Source organism: Cyrtonyx montezumae, unplaced genomic scaffold (assembly GCF_038088225.1).
Source record: "Cyrtonyx montezumae isolate F1298 unplaced genomic scaffold, pur_monq_1.0 scaffold_2, whole genome shotgun sequence".
NCBI lineage: Eukaryota > Metazoa > Chordata > Aves > Galliformes > Odontophoridae > Cyrtonyx > Cyrtonyx montezumae.
Genome location: NW_027071936.1, coordinates 12,092,680 through 12,117,803, shown reverse-complemented (window position 1 = coordinate 12,117,803; position 25,124 = coordinate 12,092,680). Strand labels below are relative to the sequence as shown.

General features: G+C 35.6%; 1 protein-coding gene across 1 annotated transcript in view; it reads left to right on the top strand.

Annotated features, from left to right (window-relative positions):
* IQCM (IQ motif containing M) overlaps nucleotides 1-25,124 on the top strand; it is a 169,322-nt gene that overhangs the window by 73,788 nt on the left and 70,410 nt on the right. Inside the window, 5 exon segments of the mRNA XM_065736042.1 lie at nucleotides 1,945-2,245; nucleotides 8,123-8,165; nucleotides 8,167-8,211; nucleotides 11,701-11,771; nucleotides 24,013-24,104. Coding sequence (XP_065592114.1) covers nucleotides 1,945-2,245; nucleotides 8,123-8,165; nucleotides 8,167-8,211; nucleotides 11,701-11,771; nucleotides 24,013-24,104 — 552 coding nt within the window.

Sequence of the window (25,124 nt, the reverse complement as noted above, 5' to 3'; positions counted from 1 at the left end):
TCCATTTTTAAACTGGTGTAAAACTAAAAAAAATTATAGTCTTCATAGAAGAGGCATTTGAGAGTAGCTGCATTTTATTCTTTTTCTCATTAATTTTATGTTGCTTGCCTTGGATTCCAAGTACTTAGAATTTGGGATCACATGTGCATAAAAGTTAGGACATTGGCAAACCCAGCATGCAGATAATTTTTAGTAAGAGTTCTTTTGAGTTATTAAAAATGGATTATAATTGCAAAAAAACTTAAAACTATCACTGCTTGCTGTATCTAGCAGATATAGCCAAAATGCTTTTAGCTACCTTCTCCAAACTGTGCACTGTTATGGTGATTTTTATTAAAATTCTTGAAAACTTGTATAATTGCCCCAATTTAAAGTCCAATAGCATTATTAAGCCAAGAAAATCTTAAAAGTGTAATAATCACCCAGCACTTCTAAGTCACCAACCACAAGACAATGCTGATTTGTGAGAATTCAAAATTTTCCACATGCTTGGAGGAACCTACAACAAGTTCAGATAAAGGATAAACCTCTTGGGGAAGGTCTCAGATAATAAAATGTTGATAGAACTTGTTCAAATTTACTGCTTTTTCATCATATGTGTTTATTAAATAACTTTTAATGTATATTTAGTTGGAGACGGACAGTCCAGGCATAAATTGATCATATCAACCTACTTCAGTTGTACGGTGTAAAGATGTGGTATGTTTGCTTTGTGGTAGCCTGGAGAAGTGTATCCCACCATACAGAGTGTCACAAATACTTTTTATATAAATATTTTGTTAGGCTAAAATGTGAGCTGGTGTCTCTCAAAGAAGGGGAGCCATGAGCTCCTGGGAACTTGCTTGTATCTAATTAAAACCGGAAATTCTGAGACTGTTCTCTTTTCTTCTTTATTTTTTGTTGTCCTCTTCCTGCTCAGCTGTTGCCCTTCTCCAGTTTGGTCTTGTGCCTTCTGCTCCAGCCAAAAAGATGGTTTTTGCATCCCTTTTCTACTGTTTCAATAGGAACTGGCTTGGTTATGGAGCGATGTTTTCACCTTGTGCTAGACTAGGCCAGGCAAGATGAATGCACCCCTTCTTTGTTTAAGTAGTGGTTAAGTGTTTGTGATAAAACCTGTCTCAGAGTCTAGATGGCTGAGGAACATTGTAATTACTACAGTAATTAACCTCTGCTGAACTAGTAAGTATGTGTAAATTTAATGTCAATTTTTCATTATTTTAGCTATATGAGCATTATGAAACAGACTAATATAGTGATCCCTGTTAGAACAGGGACCTGGACTTTTTTTTCTAGATAAGACAGGGATTGCTCTACATCATCTCTGTGAACTACCAACCTTGCTTATAAATCAGCTAGAATACTAAATAGAAGTAAAATGTTAAAAATATAAGTATTTGACTGCATCCATAAATGGCATAATGGAGCAGCTGTATTATTAAGCTGTTCTTAAGAAATTACTCTAATGACAATAAATAGAAATGATTTTTACGTAAATGGAGACTTTGCATAAAACAGGCCAGCAGTAAGTGACCAGCTGCTAAGTAGGTGTGAAATCTAATGTCAAAGTTCTGGGTCAGGGGTGGATGGGTTCTTGCCACAGATGTTCATATTACAGCACTTAACCTATATGTAGAGATTTTGGATTAAGGCGACGTTTGAAGATCAGAAAACTGCAGCTCAATCTATTGATTTTTGTCTTTCATATTTTTTTTTTAAGAACAAGTTTGTGTCAATGAAAAGAAATCAATGATTTTTCTTAAATGAAAAAAAAAAACAGTTGAATTATACAACTTTGCTTCATAAGGGAATTACCGTTCAATGTGTGGCATTTCTGAGGTAACTGTTATGTCATTGTTATTTTGTATTGGATATTGGAGATAATTCAGTGCAAAATAAGTAATTCAAAACTGCTGCCAACTTAAATTATACCTGCTTAATCAGCAGAAATGCAAAGGATCCATATCTTCCCAGAAACTCACTATACCTTATTGCTTCTGGGGCTCAACTTGGACTCCAGTGAGTGCTGCCTCTATTTCAGAAAATAATGCCAACTCTTATGACACCAAAACTTTTGGAATGGCAAGACCAAAACATTTTAATCAAGACTCTTGGTTAGAAGAAAGTTTCTATAAGTTACCTGGAAGACCACGTTATGGAATATCCAACCCTATGTTTGCCAAGAAGGCTAACAAAACTTACAGGGCTTATGTCTATATCTCTCCACGGTACATTGTAGAACAAGAAGGTAAGAAGTATTTTCTTTCACATGTCATTTTTAAAACGGGGAAATCCAACAATTCAGTGCTTGCCCTTTGCTACCTTTTTTGGTGTTTTTTTGAGTCTAACATTTATATTTCTCAGTTAATAGCTCTGTGTGACTGATGAACTTATTTAGAATCTTTTCCAAGTCTGAGCATAGTGTGTGCATACATAAATATTTACTGGTTTGTATATATTTATATTACTGGTTTATATATTTATACTGGTTTATAAATAACATACTCAAGTGAAAGTATACAGTAGAAAAAATATTGGAGAATGTTTTCTATTTCTTACCCACAAATGCATGTAGAAAACAGATGAGCTGAGAAAAAATATTGTTTATAGGTCACAATGCAGGTAATGCCTCATATTTATTTCCATAGAAACTACAACAGATGCGAAGGGCACAACAACACTAATAGACCAACTTGTCAGCTACAAAACACTGTTTTTCATTGTAGTCACTGCTATTAGCTGAGTATGAGCTGGTTGAAAAACTCTTCATTTCATGGTGTGACAGTTGTTCATGGCCATCTGGAATGTGGCTTGTTTTTCTTGTCACTGTCACAACTGCTAAAACATATTACACACAACCTCACCATGTTCCCATCCACTGTTTGGTCTCCATAAACATTCAGCAAGTATTGATCAATGTCAGTGTGTGCCATTTTTCTGCATGGAGGAATTCAGTGGCACACCTTTGCTTCATGCACGTCAGATGTCATTTTGTCTGACTGCTCTTCTGCTGCCATCTGTTACGCAGCAACAGCACGTGGCAGGATACTGGTAGAAAGGTTCAACCTGTACTGCAGTACCACTAACATCCATCTCAGAGGTCGTGGGCCAGCACAATGAAATAGGAGGCATTACTTTCAGAACAGCCTTCATTTAAAAGCCAGAATTTTCGTCAAAATAATAGATCTTCAGTAGCCAACAGTTGTTCTTTTTTTTTCTTCTTAATACTGAATAGGACTTTTTTCTCACAAGGACTCATTGAGTCACTCAAGTGGAAGAAAAAGAAGGAAGATGAGAAGTGAATTCTCTGACCTGTGACATTTATATAATGTTATATGAATGGCTCTGGCTTGGGCTCATTTTAATTGATTCTGTGATGTGGAAGGAAACTTAACTTTTAGTGAAGTTAGCTAATTTTTTAATTACATAAAATATGTTTAATTAAAACATATATTGTGTATTTTATATATAATATAAATGCGTATTATATATATTATTTTTGGAGGAAAACCCTAAACTCTCTTTCTGAAGGGGACATATTTTCCCGCATGCTTTTGCCTTCATTTTTACTTTGAAGGTCGTGGCTTTGTGTGTTGTAAAGAAGAACATAGTAACGGGTGTATGAAGAAACATTTCCAGCTTTTTCAGACCTATACAGCTGATAAGTTTAACAACTGTCACTGGTTCTACCTGAGGTACAGTAAATCTCATACAGGTCTATAAAGAGCTGCTCTGAAGGAAAATATCTGTACACTAGATTTTTCCTTTTATGTCTGAGCTGCTCAACATTGAGTAAACTGCTTTTGACAAAAATAGCTTCAAGCTCTACTCCTTTGGCCTTGTCAAGTATTTGTTTAGAGATAAAAGGGATGAAGCCACTAAGCACTGCAAGTTATAAAACAAATCTCGCTTCCTGACATCCTTAACCTTTAGACTTTTATCTGTGTTCTGTACAGGCTACCCAAGTCTTGCAATATGATGCAATCTGATAAATTCTGAGGGGGAAGAAAAGATCTCCTTAGCATTTTGATAAGAAAGTTGGGAAAGTCTACCTGGCAGTTCTGAAGCCCTCAAGTTGTGTTTCTACATTCTGATTTGTTGTTTGCTTTTTTAAAGTTTCGGTTAAGACAGAATGTACCTACTTTTGGCAGGTTTCACCTCAGTTCAGGTGTTCTGAATCAAGCAGCTTCTCCATAAATGTTCTTCTAGATATTTCGGTAAATAAGACTAAACTTATTTATATAAATTTATACATTTAAACATTTACAATCAAAACATAAATATTAGGAAAAGGTGTATTGAACTGGTACTGGGATGTGTAGGTGAACATGTGAAAGACCACTGTGTAGAAAAGGTGTCATGGTACTTGCACTGACTCATTTCATTAGCATAACTGGAAGCCTAGCGAAGAGATTTTGCTGGGTATCCGCTCTCATACTGAAGTACATATTGTTAACTAGTTATCTCTAGATACAAGCTAAAATTAGATTGTTTCTACAGAGAGAAGATGTCTAGGGAAGAGTTGTTTATACAAGGGGAATTGATGCAAAACAAGTATAGGGAGGGAAAAATTGTGAAACTTCTATTTTCATTAACACATAATTTTTCCCATTTTGGTATTCTGTTCCTTGACTTATTAATACAGACATTGCTTCAATTATCTCCTTTACTGTGCATCTCGATTTTTGTGCTGGTGAAAGTGCAACATGGTCAGCATTAGCTCTCCTCTGCCTTAGTTAAATTCTGTTTCACTAAAAGTCAGTGGGCCATACAGCTCACAGAGATTTCAGTTCCACCCCCAAAGAGTGCCTTGTGAAACTTTAGATTGCAGTTGCCAGAGTGAACAGGGTCGCTGGGTTGTATCTCTTTTGATATTTTCTTAATTTGAGAGTCATTTGTTTGGGATACAAGTGTAGGATAGCACCAGTAGTACACTGTAGTGAACTTCCATGCTCAACATGAAAACCCCGTTTCCACATGTTGTACTATCTTGAGCTGACACGATCTATCGTGAACTGGGCAAAAGTTCCAAGACTTCTAATAAATAGGACCTTTTGAATTTATTTGCTCTTCTAGGTGACTAGTTCAGTAGATTCAATGCAATTAGTAATCAGAGGACTAGTACAGCATGTATGAGTAGTCTCATTTTCTTTTGCTATTTTTATGAAACTTCCCAAATTCATTATATAAACATTTCCCTGAAATAATCAGTCTTGTAACTTCCAGAACCTTCAGCAGTCACTTTTTTTATATTGTGGAATTAGATCTCCAGACCTTCCATGGTATCGTAAGAAGTGTATCCTGCACTAGCATTGTACTTTTTTAACTGCAGAAATTGAGGACCTGTTCTTTTTGGTCCCTGGTATTTGCAGTCATTGAGTGCTTTACTCCCCATTAAACATTTCTAAAGACATTGCTGTTTTTTCCTAAATGTAAGCGGTAAGGAAAAGTGTCCCAGGCATGTAATTTCAATAATATCTTCTTCCCTTATGACTCATAACTGCTGAAATCAACACAACTTGGGATGCGCTTAGGAACTTCGATACCTCTTTGATGTTTTCAAACTGTAACATCTGTGCATGTTTATGACTTCATGCGCTGCTTTAGAGTTAGTCTTAGCCAATGTTTCTGAGTATTAAGTTGTTGTACGTTTAAAAAATCTGTGTATTGCAAGAGGATTATTACTATTGAGTATTTCATTGGGCAGAACTGCAGCAATTATGCAAAAACAGACCTGCTTTTATCGGAACCATACACATGTGTTCAGAAAATGCTTTCTGAAGTAACTGATATGCGTTTTCTTTTTCTCCAAGTCACTAACTTTCCCTTCCTTTTACTTTTTTCACTAGTTTAGAGACACTAATGACCCTGGCTTTGAACACTGGGCCATATTGCAGACCCATTTATTTTAGCCTGGTATCTTCCAGAATGGCTGGGTGGAGGAGGGGAGGGAGATACAGAGGTGGAGAAGATAGAGAGGTGAAGAGAAGCTTGGCTCGAGGTCATGTAGTGAGAAAAATACAGTGAATTCAGTGAACAATAATGACCTAAAATGCCACTGCTTTAGGAAATAGCTGAGAGGGAATCTATGTCAGGGGAAGACTCCAACTATTCTTGCTTGTGTTCATGTAAGCATGTTGTTGTACTGGGGCTATATAAGAGAAATATCTTAAATAACTATTACACATAGTCTTGATGGAACTTTTGTCATCACCTGCACAGTACCCTTTGTGCTGCTGGCTTTTGTATTCTAGACAAAGAGTAATCACACTGGTTCAGTTTCTGGAATGCTATCAAGGTAATTATCTGTTTCTTGTTGAACTCCATCAATACCTTCCTCTACATCTTCATATAGTGTAATCAAAGTTTTGTGGTGTCTAAGTATAGCATATATATTAGCTATCTTTCAAAGCTCAAAGCGCTAATAAAAATGTGAAGTATGAAATGAAAGTGACAAAATGTGAGAAAGATGTTGCAAACTTATATGCAAAGAGGAAATACTGTATCAGCTGAAAAAGCCATGCTATTAACACTAATTTTGTCTTCTCACAAATGATATGTACCTGCCATTCAGAACAGTAGCTCTGCATGCAGCGGAAGTTGAAAGATGGACTATAAAGCCTCTTGTGTGCTTGACACATATAGAAATCTTGAAAGTTTTATGCCAAGCAGATTAGTTTTTCTGCTTGGATTCTATATTTGAAATTAATATTTTCCATGGAACAATCCCTGTTTACAGAGGAGCTAATGGTACATTAATAGTCAGAAGAACAAAATGTTGTCTGAAAGATGTACAACGCCAAGGAGGAGTCTGGGGTAATTCTAAGGCAATGATTACAAAGCTTGTAAAAATGCTTAATTGTATTGAATACAAAACTAGGAAAAAGCCAAAAGTACAGAGAAAAGGCCACAAATAGCAGAGCCTGCTTAAAGCTCCTGGTGAAATGTTTGAATTTGCTTACAGCTCAGAAACAGAAAAAATCATTCTAATTCTCTCAACACACCTTTTAAATGCAAACAAGGAATGATCTGTGAAATCGAAGTGTTACATCATAATGTACGAGAAGATCAGTGGGGACTTGCGCTTCTAAGCAGGTGCAGCTTAAGAAGTGAGTACTATTCCTCTGAGTCTGGCACTCCACCTACTGGAGATCCATGATTTGGTGGTAAATTTTGCTCTCTTACCTGAGTGTGGGAAGGCTGCAGCAGAATGTTGCTGGGCAAATGGCAGTGAGCTGATACTGAGAGGAATGTGCCTGTGCTGCATTTTATCTGCTGCAATGAGGTGAGAAGCGTTCATAGCACCCGTTGGTAACTATTGATTTTTGAATCCCGCTGTATGTATTAGTTATTATTTGGTTGCACATTTTATTTCTCTCTGGAAAGTTTGGACACATGAAAGAGGAAGACTTAAATAATGTTCCATTTGCCAGTGCTGAACTGGTACCTTGGGGCTTGGTGCAGCGGGCGTCCTCTGTTCTATCTTGCCCCTAATGCACTGTGGTATGTTTACATGGTTGCTAAAAGAACCAGTTTCCAAATAAATCTGTTTTTGAGTGAATACCGTACGAAATATAAAGCAGTCCGCAATATTAAAAAAGAGAATGTTAATCTGAGGAAGTAAATGCCTAGGGAAAGTATTCTTTCCTTTAATTATTTTTTCTTTAAGGAAAATTTCTGGAGGGCTAATACAACTGAGGGAAAAAGAAACAATGCTTCTATAATGTACATACTTGAAGTTTATTGAGTGATTTTGCTGTATTTAGCTCTTCTAAAACAATTGCTGTATGTATACATTCCTAACCAGATCTTTTCTAAGGCAATTTTTATGCTTAAAAGTGTTTTAGTTTTTACCATGCCTGTGAATGTAGAACAGAGCTGTGTGGAGTGTGTGGTCCACTTGCATAACTGTTTGGAGTCCAAAATTAATTGCAGAGTGACATTGGAGAGAATGTCTGTTTGCCGAATGTGCATATGTTTGTAGTTCCCCTGAGAAGTTTCTCATACCCTTTCCTGTATAACAAAACAAGAAACAGAATTATTATTATTTTTTTCTCTAGGGCTTGTTGTGCTTATATGTATACAAATGAATATATTTTAATGTATTGCTTACCTTTTTTTGTAGAGAAAATAAGTGTAGCTGAGTTGTTGTCTGGGATTGACACACTGAGCTCTGAAGAAGGAGGAAAAAAAGGAGAAATTCTCCTATCTCAGGTATGATCTGGGATAACTGGCTGAACTATGGCCTTCCTTCTGAAAGTCAAAGTTTACCCTCTCTTTTGACAGATTTTGTTACACTTACTGTAAATTTCATTTCTTTTAGAAATTGCAAAGTTCTATAAGAGCTAGAAAACATCTTCTGTAGTTTGATTGCTTTGTTTATTTTTGCAGAGCTCAGTAGTGCCTCTTGAATATATTAATTCCAAGATGTCACTGAAAATGCAAGATAAGCTTTTTCCAGTGATAAACTTATAAAATCCAGTTGCATGAATAAGAGATGCTGAATTTTTTTGTGTGTTTTTAAATTTACTAGTCAAAGTGATTTTTTTCCTCATGGATTTTACTGATCAAACTTAACATTTAAATCTCATAGTCCAGTAAGACCCTATGACAAAACACTACTGAAATATATTTAAACTTTATTTACAACTTATTTTTAGCATACCGACTTTGTCTTTTCCTTTTTAAAATGTCATTTAAGTGGGATGGTGATTATTTGCAGCAGCTGCAGACCTGTCTCAATTCTGCTCTCAGAAATGAACTTTTTTCTTCATTCTGTTCAGATGTGTATGCCATAATCATTCTATGGCATATTTCTCCCTTGTGGCAGCATCACCTCTCGTGAACATGCAAAGACCTGGGCTACTCAGCTAGTAACTGCATTGATAAGCATTTATTCACAGCTGCAGTCCGTGTGCTCTGATGTTTATGAATACATGCGCACTCATAATGTGCGTAGTGGAGCACACTCTAACCCACTGTGGGTGTTTATTTGCAATTGTGGCAGTAATTGTAAGCTGAATCTTCTCAGAAGTTGTTTTATGCTTTTGATAATTTTAAAGATTTCTCAAAAATCTTTTTTATCATTCCAAACACCTTTCTAATGATAAAGCCTCAAAATAGTTGACAATGCCTTCTTTTAATCATCTGAATTCTAGCACTTTAACATTCTTAGTGGAAGATTTTCAGTTTCAATTTGAGATAAAATATTGGTGAGAGAATATAAAGATCTGACTAAGTAGTTTAGAAACTTCACATTTTGTCTGTTTAGCAGTGTAGTTATGTTTGCCTTCGATTGAGTGCAGTGGAATGGCTGCCCACAGAAAATGCTTCAGCTGTATCAGTGGGCTTTGACTGCTTCTTTCCACAAGTCCTCAAAGGGAGAGAGAATTACAGCTTTTGAAAGACTGTCATTTGCTCTGGCTTCCCTCCCAAAAGAACAAGCCTTAATATAGTTACTGAAGCGTTTATCTGATGATTATGCAGGGTTTCCACTATTTGCTATTCCTTTCCTCCCCATTACCTTTTGCAGGCACCTAGATAGAAAAGAGAAATAAAATCACAGTGAGTGGAGGAGACTAGCAATAACAAACAAAAGAAGGCCACTAAAAAGCGAAAATAGAAGTGGAAGAATTGTCACGAGCAAATGGCTATTGCATCTGTATATTGTGAATACAAATAACAGACAATGACATTTGACTACAAATTCTTGTGTATGCCTGTTACATTGTTCCATACTTGTGGTTGCATTCCTAATGCATTTTCTAAGTGATGGTAACATTACCAATCTAATTTAAAGGCACACACAGTAGTTGTATTTATTGAAGTGTTGAGACCTGACTGAAAATAAAATTGGTAATGCCTCATCATTATCAGTAGTACATAAACTCCTAACTGAAAAACAATGGCTAATTCTAGTCAGAATTTGTCTTTGTCCTTCTCTTACATGAGGCTTTTAAGATTCTTGAGTGTATGAGGAAAGCTCAATGTATCTCCCACAATCTTTCTGAATTTATTTATAGTTCAGGTGGTGACACTCCCAAGAAAAGTGCTTTATGTTTGTATTTCTAATTTCATTCATGTATTGCTTTCAGCACACCATCTTTTCAGCCTGATTATCTCAGGTAAACTACATGGGTGATTACTTGATCAGCCTTCCAGTCATTCCTGGAGAGCATTATAAAAGAATATGAAGATTTTAAAACGAAGATACAAGATGTGGTCTTTGTTTTTGAAAGGTGTGATGTATCTCAGTGATAAAGCAGAAGTAAGCACTATGCTCCTGGTTCACAGCACTGTTTTTGGTGTCTGTCAAAAGGGAATGGGATTAAAAAAAAGCTGAACAACTTTAACAGTGATGAAGTCTTCAAACCTGGTGAAGTGGATTTCTATGCGTGCTGTTCATAATATCAAGGCATGGGATGCGTGACTTTGACTATACGTGAAAAAAAGTTTATATGGTAGCCTACTTAAATACCAAACACATGTGCATACGTGAGTTGTGATAATGCTTTCTTTTCCATTAATTTTCTATTAATCTTTCACTAGTATCTCGATCCGTGGTTGCACAACAGATGTGGAAAAGCTATACTGAAGTTGTAACAGCATTTGATGTTACTATTGACTATAACAGTTCTTGATAGGCTCATCTGCAAGCCAGAACTGAAACTGAGATGTGTTTATCCCATGGAAGCTCCTGGGGCTCTTCATTATTTCACAACAGTTGTCGAAACTAGCAATAGGAACAAACTTACTCACTGGGCTGAGTATGTTTTCTGTGCCCAGCATTATGCAAAATTAACCATAGTAAAGTAGCTAGGTTAAAACATTTTAGATAGCCACGTTTACCTTAATATGGCATTTCTTTATTTTGTAGAGTCCAAAAGCCCAATCTCTAACTAAATAAAAATTCAGCAAGTAGATGAATGGGTGTCATGAACACAAAGTAGTTCTCATGAACACATTAATTTTCAGTAGCGGATTTGTCTGATAGAATAGACTTAATGTCTTCGAAATTATTCACCACGACAACTACATACCACATTGTTTTAATGGTAAGATAAATGAAACATCTGGAACTGCTGTACTATTCTGTAGAGCAATCCGTGAACAGATGAACAGACACATTGGCATGATTATGCAGAAAAAAACATCCAGAGAAGTCTACTACCACCCATCCAAAAGTGAATGGAACTTCTCGTAAGTAGTTTTCCTTGTGTCTGTGATGACTACTACTCATCTGTCAGCCACAGTATATCTGTAGGCAATGCTATTGCCCACATTTTACCCATACAGGCAAATCTGTATTTTCCAGTGCTACTGTATGAAATATTTGTTTACTTTCATTTTCTGACTTCCATACTTGCAATCCCAGTAAGTGCCAGTTAATTAAAGTCACAGTGACAAAAGTCAGTCTGTGAAGAACTAGAATAAAACTGACAATTTATTTTATTTTATTACAAAGCAGTTTTTAGATTACAATGACTTATATGCACATCTGAAAAGAACAGCTAGTTTAGAAATTAATCTCTCATTAAACAGATTCCCAACCCAAAAGCTACTGTTCATTCAAATGATTCACTTAGACTTTTAAGTGTTTAAAAACACATTTCAAATTAATATATCGCACAGTATGAGAGCTTAGCTTACAATAAAGTTTTGTAGAAATACAGATGATTCAGTTTTGTGGCTTTTTTCCTACAGCAGATCCCTGGATTTACCACCTCCTTCTCCTGGGCCAGGTGATATTCCTGGGTTTCAGATCACACACAAAGGTAAAGAGGAGTAAATTCTGTTCTGGTGTAGAGCATAGAGAGTAGATATAATCTGATTAATCTATGCAGAGTACTGGAAAAGATACCTTGAGGTTTTTTTGAGGGAGAGTTGTTTTTAAAGTCCTCTTACGGGCTATATTCTTTTATAACGTTCTTCAAAACTTGAAAATGTTTAAAACGTTGATGCTATGCAAACGTGCCTTTTTTATTTTATTTTTAATTTCAGTCTTTTTGGTAAATTCATTTATCTCAGGGACATTACACACTACTTGTGTGAAGCTCCACTTGCTTTTGGTTGGGTGGGAGCTGCACACCAGTTCGAGCCCTTGTCACTGTCTGATGGAAGCTAGCATGACACATCCATCTGCACTGGAACTCTGTGTGGAAAACTGGATCCTTCAGCACTTTAACACGCAGGACTAAACCTTAATTCCACTCCAGAGTGGAAACTGATCAGGACAGATTTGTCTGAGTCCAAGAGCAAACCTTGTGCTCATTCACAATGTTCCTTGTCCTTCTCTGGAGTTTGTTCCTTCATAATCATGCCAATCTAACTCCTTCCCAGTGAACTGGCTTTACTGGTTTACTTGAAACATTAATGCTCTAACCTTCAAACCTAAGGGAAAATGTGTCTTAACTGTGTTTTGCTGTGCACCATTAGACAGACGTATTTCCTTGTACATATATGAGAATGTAGTAAGAATTGGTCTGACTGAACATAATTACTATCAAGACCCATTCTTGAGCAATCTGGGCGTGCATCAAATCTCTTCCAGACCTCACTTGGATACTCTTATATCTAATCGCTGTTAATCCAAGCAACAGTCTGCCTCCAAAAGATGTAGATACTGGCCTGAAAGCTTGACTGGTGGTTTGATTCTTGATCTTGACTTTGGAATCTTTACCCCTCTGTTCTGTTTGTTGTCTTAAGCATCCTGATTCTGTGCCAGCCTTCTAAGTTTGATGCCTCCAATTCTGCAGGATGAATCTCTGGACAGACTGTCAGACAAGTCTTGTATTTGCTATCAGTCTCTCAAATTCTGACTTGAGCTTCTATTAGGTTGTCACTGGCATGGACTACTGTAGTCAAAGGACAAGCTGACATACTGAACTGGCCTTCTATACAAACTCACTAAAAATAATGTGACTGAAGTAAATTTTCCTGATGAAAAATTAGTGATTACTGGGACCTGAGGTTCTAACTTCCTTCCCTTTTAGTCCAAGGGCATTGAGAAACAGGTAAAAAGATCTGACTTCAGAAAATACAGCACTCATCTGACCCTATTTTTCCCTGATAATCAGAAACAATAACAAAAATGTATATTAAGGCTTTCACAGATGTAACTGAGCTCTGGATCATATTAGTCACTAGACATTTTCTTAATCTACTGCACTTAAAAGTCCCCAGGCAGTCAGTTGCTAGCAGCAAAATGATCTGTCTGCTCTGATATTTCCTTTTTCTCTGCACTCTAGTCTTGGTATAAGACAACGTGAGGCTATGAAAAACAATGGATTCTGAAACAGCTGGGTACTAAGATTAAGATAACATTCTTTGTCTTTTGATGACTTCTGTTTATGACTGTCACCCATTTAAAAATCTGAATGTACATGTAAGCAGTCAAGAAAAGGCATCATCAATAAGAAATTCCTGTCTTAAAGAATGAGAAAGCTTAGAGTGCATCCACAAAGTGTTTTTGCCAATACTGTTAAGAATGCTCTGAAAATCTTTAATTGTTCTTTAGAACTAAACGTCAGCATTTCTCCCAAACTCTGTGCAGCCTGTAGCGGTCCTCCAAAGTTCAAATCAGGCAGGGAGTAGCTCTCACTTACTGTTCATGCTTTACTCCTCTCTCCATTACAAGGAGAGGAAGCAATCTGTCACTCTCTTTTCAGCACAGGGTTGTTTTTCCTTCCTAGCTGGAAGTAAAACTTGCTTCCACTATTTGTGCTGCGCAAACCAAAGGATGCAATGAAGAGTAAAAACCTCTGTGGTGTTAGTGAAAGAACTGAAATGCTGTTCAGTGGAGCAGAAGAATGTGAGAAAATCTTGGAAAAGTTTCTGTCTTGGCTTTTTTTAAGGACGCAGTTGTTTTTACTTTCTCATAGTTTCATATTTGGTTATTTGAATGGATACATGTAAGCAAAGCCTAGGTGTGTGCAAAATCATTCATTTACCCATGTGAATGTTGACTGGAGATATATTGTAGTGCAGGAATTAAAAGGGAGAGGAACATTTCTAACAGCATATTAAAAAAAAGAAAAATAGGTGGTTATTTTATTGGAATTACCTTAATTTTTTTCTATCAGTGGTGAAAGCTTAGCTGTGTAATGATGTCTGTTGTACATCTTTATAAGAAAACCCTTAATTATGACCTTATAATGTCTGCAAAAATATTAGAGAAAATATTTTAAAAAATTCTCCTATTAAATTCTCCTATTAAATGTTTTCAAAGTTTTTTTTGTCTTTGTTTACTAAAAGAATGCAAACTGCAGTTTTACACCCCCCCCCCCCCCCCCCCACTAAAAGGGTTTCTTAAGGTTAGTGGATTTTGTTGTGAAGAATGAGGGACTGGCAGTGATGGTAACGCCTAGGAATATAAAAGAAATATATATGTTCTAAGAATTTATTTAGTGATTAGTGCCCAAATCATTCAAACCGTATTCAAGCAGCTGTCAGACTAGCTGAATACCTAAGTCTTCAGTTAAAACAGTAAATTATTTGATGAGAAATGTCAAGATGAATTATAGAATGCTTTAGCAAATTGTGTTTGTCCAGCTGTCTTGCACAGTGAAAGGACCAGAGCTTTTTCCATATCTTCTGGGAACAAAAACTGACTAATTCTGTGAATGTTTTTTGTGGATTTGCTTGTATTCCTCTGAGCCTAAACTGCGCATTAGATTGTGATTATCATTCTTCTTGTAAAAGAGGCTGATACACTGTTAAAAGAGCCAGCTAATTAATTCAATTAAAGATATGATGCAAGAACTCTAAGCCAAGCATTGATTCTTGTACGTTAACATGTTTGCATATGTATCAGCAGAAAATATGCCTGAATTGAGGTTTATCAATCTGCTTTGATTACAGATACAGCTATGTTCATGGTACAGAATTGATATGATCCATTTATTTTTTGTCACTTTTTTAATGCCAAGTAATTATCAGCCTGTCCTTTTTTCAAATAACAAGAATAACAGTCACTGATATTCTCTGAAGTCTTAGATTAAATTCCTTACGCTATGTCTGTAACTCTCTGAGTTCGTTTTGCCACTTTACCTGAGAGAGAGGTGATGTATTTTTGTCAGCATTTTCTACTTAGGACCGTGGAGAGACATACCACAAGTGCTGGAGTGTGCGAGTGAGCAGAAATTGGAGGAAGAGGAATACAGGAATACAAGTGCTTCTTTCTCTACCAACCCTTGTTAAATAAAGTTAAAGTAGATTGAGTTAAAGATAAAGTAGATTGGATTGAGTCAGTGTAAATTGTAAAGTAGGCTGATTCTATTCTTCTGCAGGTCCACGGTGACCTGCAAGAACCTAAGGGGCTTGAAGATTGGCCTGGAGTGTTTCAGGCTTCTGCTGAGAGAAGGAGAAATGAAATCTTTTAAACAGAACTCTGAGGCTCTCGTTTCTATTTATTTTCTGCTATGATTTGTTCATCATATAAAGATGACAGAATGCAGTATATTCCACTTTCAATGACCTAGATAGTTAAAGACTGAGTTAAATCAAGGGTCTAGCTTATCTCCATCAGCCAAAAACAATCTAAGCCAAAGGAACTGATGACAAATATGTGAAAAATCAAACATATTTGATGATAAGGAAATAATGCCAGAAACCTTGTACTGACTTGGTTCATCCTTATTCATGAACGAAGATGAGTCACAGTCAAGCATTGGCTTGAACTTAGTTCAGCTTTTTCATTCTGTTGCCCCACTCTATTTCTGTCATATGGAATAATGATTTTTTTGCAGAATACAAGGAGGCAAGCTGAAATTCAGCTTTTGTCTATATGCATATTTTTTTAAAGACAAATATGCTCAGCAAGGAGAACTTCAGCTTCGGTAGTTGAAGTTTCTTTAAGTAGCTGTAAACAGGTCACTGTATCAGAAACATGGCCTATTTTGTTGGGGAGGGCTGGTAACAATACTGATGTCCAGTTTTGCAAATACATGACTAAAGAAGAACTATCTGAAATTATTAGCATAGTTCTTAATGATGAGTGATGCGTTTCAAGTAAGCCAATTGGATTATACTTAGAATATGTAATACTCTGGTTGGAATATCTCTAAGACCACCTAGCTTACTTAATGAGGTAATACTATGGCCTCCACAATGGTTCAAAGCCTGATTCAGGTTCTTCCTGTTTCTTTTAATGCATTGAAATAGTGTGCTTTTTCCAATCTACTCTTCATATATATATATATATATATATGTGTGTAGCTTCATAGTTCGGATATGACTGATTCTGTAGTGGATAGAGAACAGAATCTCGGAAGCCATATATGTCTAAATATTTGCCAAACCTCTTTTCCACAGATAAGGTCCTAAATGAAAAAAAATATATTAATATTAGCATTTCTGAGTGCACTGTTGAAAAATAACTTTGACAACAGTCATTTTTCTTCTTCTGGTTTAACAGATGACACTAATAAGAAATCTGTTTTCTGAATAAAAGACTTAATGTAGTAAAGGCGAGAAGCTGAAAGGCCAAGTGTTGGATTGGTACTGCATTATCTGTGACAGCTGAACAGTTCTGAAAATCTGATCTTTAGAGCTGAAGGACTGCCAAAAGCTGGAGGCATGGCCTAAGTATGTGACTTTGGCTCATTTCTAAACAGGATTTGATGCAGAATCACACCAAAGTTTCTCACAAAGTGAGAACATCCGCATCCTCCTTTTCTCATTAAAAGGACACTGGGTAGTTGCAGAACTTCAGCAGAAGCATAGGTCGAGCTGCAATTCCCTTTTGTGTCACCATTTTAGGTAACTCTGTGGTCAGTCACACCTAGATAAAAGGAAAAAAACATTTTTCTGAGGCTGTGATTGAATTTCAGTCCTCAATATAAATGAGTTTTTAAGAAACAATGAAATGACTGCTTCCTGCTTCAGGCACATCTACCTATTTATTTTTTTATTGTATAAGAAAAATGACAGATGCTTCTGTCAAAGAAGGAAAAAAAATACTGGTGTCAGGTGAAGCTGTTATCATTTTTAGATTCCACCGTAACTATCTTTTCAGTTATGTGCTCCTAAAATGGTGGAGCTATTGATAATTAACATGAATAGACTTTCAAGCCATCTGTCACGACTTGTAGGTTTTATGCTTTATGGTGGCTCGCTTCCATCATACAACAGGGAACTCTGAACTGGTTATTTTTCTTGCTTGATTCAACAGAGTTCATGGTCACGTTAGAAAAACAAAACATTAGTTTAATAACAAAAAAGTAAAATTCTGATGGTGCTTTTTCATGGGAAAGTGCATGAAGCATTGTTTGATTTCAAAAGGAGAATGTTAGCTGGAAACAAGGTTTGAAGAAGGGAAAGGAGAAAAACAACCACAGCGCTGCAAATTAACAGTGAATTTTCAAATAGAGCTTGAATCTTAAAATAAAGCAGGTGAGGAGATTTCAGATAACCTTTATGAAAGATACACAACATATTGCTTAGGCACTTTGATGTTTTGTTGATACAATCAAAGACTTTTAAGAGCAAATTAGAAATAGCAGAATTTTGAAGCATTTGAAAAAGTCAGATCAATTTGCAGCAATGATAAAGTAACTTCTGCTCTCCTGACCACAGCTGTGGTTGTTTGAATTACAGTCTTTATTCTTTCCTCTGTTTTTTCTGCCCTAGTATTATTTCTTTTTTCTTTTTCATTTTTTTTCATTAAAGCTTAGTAGAAAAGGTTTACGGTACGGATTGGAGCAGGATTTGATTTTGGAATTGCAGCTTTGTATGTATTTCTAAAGGTTTTATAGGCAATATAGGCTATATTTTTAGCAGTCTTCTCACATGCCTATTAAATACAGGGCTGAACAATTGTAATTATTGAACTAATACCGAGGTCTCAAAGTAGGAGCATTCAGCTCAGTGAAGAGCTGCTGTGAAAGTCCATTTGAAAAATAACCCATGGTGATGAGATGGAGAAGGAGGGAAGGAAACTGCAGTTCGAAGGTTGTTGTTTTTTTTTTTTTTTAGAGGGAACATAATCCAATCATGTGTGTACATTGCTCTTTTTCCTGTAGCATTTTCACTTCAATAAAATAGACCCAAGGAAGTTCCTTGTGGGCAGAATCTGACTTCTTCAATGGAAAGATTTATATGACTGACATAAAGAATGGCTATGATATAAGATGATATCACTGAGTATTTGGAAATGAGTGGGGTATAGAAAGAAATTAAAGAGGAAGATGAACTTGTAGGTTTAGGATGTTGGGGTTCAACAGAAGACCTCCAAGGTGCAAAGGAGAGATCTTATGAAGTGGCAATAGAAACACAATATCATTTTTCATCTGAAAGTTTTAGGGATATTTTCCATCAATTTTCCTATGCTAGTGCAATGCTAATGAGGGGCCTCTAGATACTCAGATGTGTACTGCTATAACGTATGTATTATTCACTGTGAAATTGTGTATCTAATATTGTTTTGATTAATGTGGAGTGTTGTAGAAGCATACTTTCATTATTTGCAAGCACTAGTTGTACGCTGCAATGATACACTATAAGTTTCCTTTTTCTTTCCATAGTATTTTTATGCTTCTTCAAAAAAAATCTTAGCATTAAGTTTTTTTTATTTTTTTGAAATGTAAGTTTTCTTGAGGAAGGTTTTTTTTTTTTTTTGTGTGTGTGAGTGTGTGCGTTTACTTCCTTTTTGCCAAAAAGCTTATTTTTGTTATCCTCTTAAGGTTTTTCTGTGCTTAAGGAGCCCAAAACATCATCTTACAGGTTATAAAAAGAATTAGTGAAGGAAATAAAGAGAAAAAGGAATGTGTTTTCTATTCTCTCAAAATATCAATAGTAAATATGACAGGATGTTTTTCATTAGCATTGCTGGTTAATACTAAAAATTCACGTAATTCACATTTTACATTCTTTCATAGATTATATACCGTAGATCTCAAATGACCTTTTCTAGATCTTTTTGTGTCATGCTAATACATTCTCAAGTATCTAGAGACAGGTCCACTGTCTGGTAACTGGCTTGCTTTTTAGGCCTTCACAATCTTGTGTTAAAGTATTGAAATAGTTTATCTCATACGCATGTGCACGTGTGCATGTGCATGCACATGCAAAACCTACCTCCCAATCTCCATTTGCATATCCTATGGGGAACCCTATTTATAACTGCTATTCAGAGTGAAGACACCATTCTTTCCTCTGGAGAGCTGTTGATATGCTAACTAAGCAGCTAACCTGGGTGAATGATATTCTGATATCATAGGTACTTGAAAGAAATGTTAAGATTTCTAATGCGTAGAAATAAAGCTGATCAGCCTATCATTTAGTATGAACAGTTTATATGCTCTGAGCTAGGTAAATAGACAAGCACATGCATTCTTGATTCTTCAAAGTATTTCCTATTAATTGCTGCTATCAAGCTTGATTCTGAAGTTTAGGAAGAGTTCAAGAATGTATAATATCTTGTTCTTTTTTTCTTTTTTTTAGACGTAATGTAAAAGGTGATCTGAATTAGTTATGAATTGAAATATATTTTGGAAAAAAAACAGCATCTTGAAGTAAGAGTGAATTTATTGTAACTCTAGCATGAATCCACTCAGTTGCAGTATATATCAGCTTTACCACATTATCATTTCTTGTGAAGCAGAAAGCACAATAATATAAAGTTTAGTGTACAGTGGGGATGTTTATTTCAAGTGTTTAATGCATGAAGATGTTTTCAACCTGAATTGGCAAAAATATTTTACATGAAATGTGCAACAATGAAACTACGTTTTCTAAACAACACAAAGTTGCTCTTTTTGATTGTTAAGTCAGCATTAGCTCTTCTTGGAAATGTCATTTATAAAATGCCAAGCTAATTACTTGTAATATCAGCTATGAAAAGCAGACTTTATGCACTTGTAGAAGCTTTTCTTTTTTATTCACAGCGTGTCTGGTACATTTCTGGTAAGGAAATCAATTTTTTTCTTTTTTTTTGCATAGAGTAAGTTGTTTGTGAAATACCTAGCTTTGTTCAGAATGTAGAATAATATTTCCTGAGTGTAACTCAAGTAAATTAAATATTTATCTGCAGGTGAAAATAAAGATGTAGTGGTATAGTGGTGTGTGGGTTAAATCTGGTTTATGATGGTAAATATGGGGTAAAAATGCAATGATCCAACCGACCTAGCATAGGTTGAAAGTTGAAATAAGTGACAAAGGATGAAAGCTCTTGAGAATAGAACCAATAATTCTTGAATTATAATAGCTCCAGTATGTGTATGTGAGCACAAGTAGCTCTCATTTTCTGAAGTGGCACTCTCCATGTCAAAAATATGCGAAGAAATGTATTCTCAAAATGGACCAAAACCAGAGGCTAAAAAGTCAGACTTCAATAATGCTGTGGCATACGACAGTGCAGTCTGAGTCCTGGACATTTTAGGAAATCCCTTTGGATTTTAATTGTTCTCTTGGTCTACGTGGAAGTTAAGTTCTTCGGTTGCTCAGAACCCTAGTAGACAACTGACATTTTGTTTGCTTTTAAAGTTTGCCTCAAAGAAATTGTGTGAAGAGCAAAAAGATAATACATTTTCAGACTAATTTTTGAAAACAAAAGTAGTCTTCAACATTCACAGCATTTCATAAATTTGTATGAATTGTCATAAGAATATCCTAATTCTGTTGTAGTGTCAGTCATCAGAGATACACCGATAATAGGTTTTCTGTTGTTTTGTTTGTTTGCTTTTGTTGTTGTTTGTTTGTTTTTCCTGTGGAATTTTATTTATGTAATGGAAGTTGCAATCTAAACAGGGAACACAATCTTGAATTTATTGCACTGATGAGCCACAATCTTCTTTATGCCATCCTGTCAGTGTAGAATACATCGAAATAGATAGAACACATGAGGTTGATACTGAAGTTTCTAGGACTGCTTTATATTTCCAGATTCTGGCCATTATTTTCACTGTTCACTCTCAAAGCGCTTATTGACTGACTTTATGGACAAAATTGGTATTCTTTGAATTACTTTTCTAGCACTGTTATCAAACTAGCCCCACCCACCATTTAATTTATACGTATACTTAAGCAATGATCTTCTCATCACATTTATCATATCTAATCACTTATAATAATAAACTTCTAATTCTATCGTCTAGCTAATGCTTGTAAGCACTACAGTTTAAAATGACATGTCCTATTTTACAGGACAGTAGCTAGCTGTGAGTTTTCATTAACTACCTCCTCTTCCTTCCAACATTGGTTTCTGAATTGAAATAGAAACTAAGAAGAATTACTTTTGGGACGAGCTTGGTTTAAACTCTGTTTTTTCTCACCTGTTTATTGGATCACAAGTTTCCCGCAGAAATTTTTGACTTTATAAAAGGCCCATAGAAGTTACAAGTCCTTCTGTCTGACCTTACTGATATGCTCTTTGTGGGAAGGGATGAGTTAGAAATGCTTGAGATCAAAGTGGGCATAATGTAAATCACTTTTCTGAGCTGTGCGAATAATCTATGTGACAGAGACCCTCAGCACATTCCAGCATTTGTGTTAGGATGTTACATGTGGCCAATATATATTTATCTTAGTGAGCTGTATCAGGCCTTCTTCATTTATGTCTTCATTTAGTAGGTGAGGGATTAGTAAAAATTAAGGCAGTAAATAATGTTCTGCAGTATTTCCAAGCTGACTGATATTTCTAGAAGTACCTCAAATAACTGAACTTTGCAGTGGATTCCATTAGTTAGGCATTCATGGAGTTACAAGATTTAAAATTTATCCTACTAAAAAAATTCTGCTTAACCAGATATATTAAAGGTGTAAAAGAAATAGCTGTATCCTTAAATACTATTCGCTGTTGCAAATAGAGGCTTAATCATGTTTTATTGCACGTTTCCTAATGGTATGTTGCGCCTATTCAATCAAATACAGAGCATCAAATTTGCTTTTTTTTTTTTTCTTTTGTATTCTAACAGGTCACTCTGTCTTAAGTAATTTGGTATGTAGGAAACTCATCTCACCTGCAAAGCAGTCAAGAGACTATTTCAGTTTTCTCCAGGAATGCAAGTTATGTTAGAGAGAATGATGGATCTAGATGGCAGCTCTTAGGCTGGCAGAAGTTATGGGAAATATCTGAAAGAACAGGAAAACAGATGAGCAAGCACAGTTTTTTAGTTTTCATTCCCTAGTGCCTTTGATCTTTTTCCATCTGTGAATCCGTAATGAAGTTACAGAATTATTGTTTGTTTTGGATAGAGGGGATAGGTGCTTGCGCTAGTAAGTGATCTGTAGAGTAAAAGCAAGTGTATTGTTTTCTTAATGGTGAATATAAACAGTTGTGCAGTCCTCATCACAGCACTCCAAAAACATGTGGAAGAAGTAAAATAGTGCTACAGTCCGAAGCCTGGACAAAATTTATCAGGAAATAGCTTCAAAAAAGATGACTGTACTGCAGAAAGGGAGTGGTTGAACAGGTATTTATGTCTCGGGGATGCTGAGTAGTAAGGAAAAAAATGATCTAGAAATTCCTTTTTTTTGTGCTCCCTTCAGTGAGCTGCTGTGAAAACAAGCTTGAAAAATAACCTGTGGCAACAAGAGGTGGAGCAGGAAGAAAACAAAAGGGATTTTTGAACATAAAATTAAAAATCCATAGGTTTCACAAAATTGTAATTACTTTTTGAGATTGCTTTTTCAGGGAAGTTATTGGTACCAAAATGTAAACCAGCAGGAATAGCCACAGTCTTTATTGATTATAACGCTTAAAGTTGCAAGTTACAATACAATACAGTACTTTGTGACTGAAGAGTTCAGACAACCTAGAGAGGTGGAGGAGATTGCAGGTATCTCTGTACCTATTTACAGTTAAAATTTTCTCTTAAGTGATTAATGTGCACTACTTTTGAAGAATGAGACCTGGACAAAAAGAACGGTGCTCTTTTTCAGCATGTTTGCTCTAGTTTGATATGAATAATAGGTAACACTGGCATGATTAAGGTTTTCATTTCACTAGCCAAATTTGATTCTGTTTTTATGAAATGATCTAATCTACTGTGATATCAAGGATCTTTGATCTCTCTGAGATTGTAATGCACTCACTGAAATCAAGGTTGTATTTTTTTCTGGAATGTTAGAGAGGAAAATTCTTTCACTCATCATGTCAGTATCAAAATTACTGTAGTATAGGTTAAACATGATACCATTTCAAATGTGTGTTATTTTATACAGAACATAACAGTCACTACTATGTGATGGAACAACTGCTTACATTTGTACCAAAAATGTAATATTTATTTTTGACAACTTTATAGCTAAGTAATTTATTTTACAATGTAATCTGGCAACTCATGATCTTAAGTAATGAATGCGTTTTTTTGTTAAATGAACTTGTACTGAAGGAAGGAATTCAGCATAGTTGAAGCTATAAGGATAGTTTTTCTTAGAAAAGTTATATATGTGTACTTTACCATTAGGAACATTTTAAAGATATTATCATATTAGAGTGAGAACTACGTTATGACTTGGCAGAAGATACACGTGATACACAGGCTACAGTCGAGTTGCAGATAGATTAAATCAGACTGGCTCTTTAAAAGCAGCCCTGTTCCTGTTTTCAGCCTCAATCTGAAAGGAGCATACAGGTTAGGTAATTTTCAGGAGAAAAAAGAATAGGAGGTCTTGCAGCCAACACTGCAACCAGTGGCTTTAAGAGGGGAACAGGAAGCCATGCTAAATCTTTCCATGGTAAGGTGAATGGAAGAACACAGAGCTGCTTTTATGCCTTTCTGTGGAAGCTATGTGGATAAAATGAGTATTCAGTTTTTCTGTTGAATAACTAAAAGAACTGCATTAAAAGCAATCCAATGAGATGCTGACTTGAGATTTTGCTCATTGATCCACAGAATAAGCCTACGAATATTTGAAGTGTTTTATGGAAACACTTGACTCACCCCATAGGGAGGTAGATGTCAGTTTCACTTCCACAGTCTGGAAGTGCAAATTCAGTAGCTTGAATGCAAATAATGTGAAGTAATTTAGATAAATGATAGTTTTTTTTCAAAACCACATTAATTTTCCCAACAGGTAAAGCATACTGGGACTGGAGAGGCATGGTTGCTCCAATTCCTGTGAAGGAGGATGATCAGATGAGTCAAGAATGCTTGAGTCTGAAGAAGGTATGTAAACTGACTGAGTGTTGGTGAGGATAGATCAGCTCTGTGTACAGTGCAGATGAGAAATATTTTAGTAATAAACTTCATTTTCTGCATGAGAAGATATAGTCTAGATGGCGTTATGAAAGTATGGTAACAAAGATCATAGTTGGAGCAGTAGCCAAGTTTTTGGGTCCAAAATTTATTAAGAGCTAAGACTTATCCTTCAGTTACAATAACATGGTTTTCATAAGGAAAACCATGCTCAACCAGTTACTATGGACAAACTAGTTTTTCACAGGTTTCCAAAATTTACACCATCATGGTATGGCTCTCATTGTTTTGCCAATTTTACATTTACAATATACTATTTGAAAGTATAAGCTTTTTCCCAGTGTGCTATTAAAGCTGAAATTATTTGACCCAATGTCATGAGATGTGGTGCAGTAATTGCATAGCTAAAATTACTGTAAATGTATAGTAATTTTAACATGTGTTTCTTCAAAATATCTGAATACTTCAAAGATGAGAATCACTCAAATTTTTCTAATTACCAATGAGGTTATGTCTAGAGATAAATGTGTATTTCAGTTTTGTTAATTTTTTCTATATGGTGACATGTGGTTGTTGTATGGTTTTGAATTACAAAAATGAAATGTTAAATGTAATTTAAGATAGCCTGTGGTTGTTGGATATAAATTCCATACTTAAGATTTTCTCTTTGACATTAGAAGTGAATAGGCCATATAATCACAGAACGGCTTGGGTTGTGAATATATTTTAGGCTGCTGGAAAACCCTTGTGAAATCCAAAAGGCTGGCAAGAAACAAAAATGGAAGGTTTCCTTTTCCTTTAAATTTTTCTTTTGTTCTTAAAAGGAACCTCTATCCTTGAATAAAGAGAATATGAAAGATGAGAGGGAGTTTGATGACTTAAATGGAATCAAACAGGATTCTGGGTAGTGCCAGTTGAAATTCTATCACCTCTTGAACTGGGAGATGTTATCCCTAAAAGCATGGTATAATTACAGCTGCTTTTAAATGA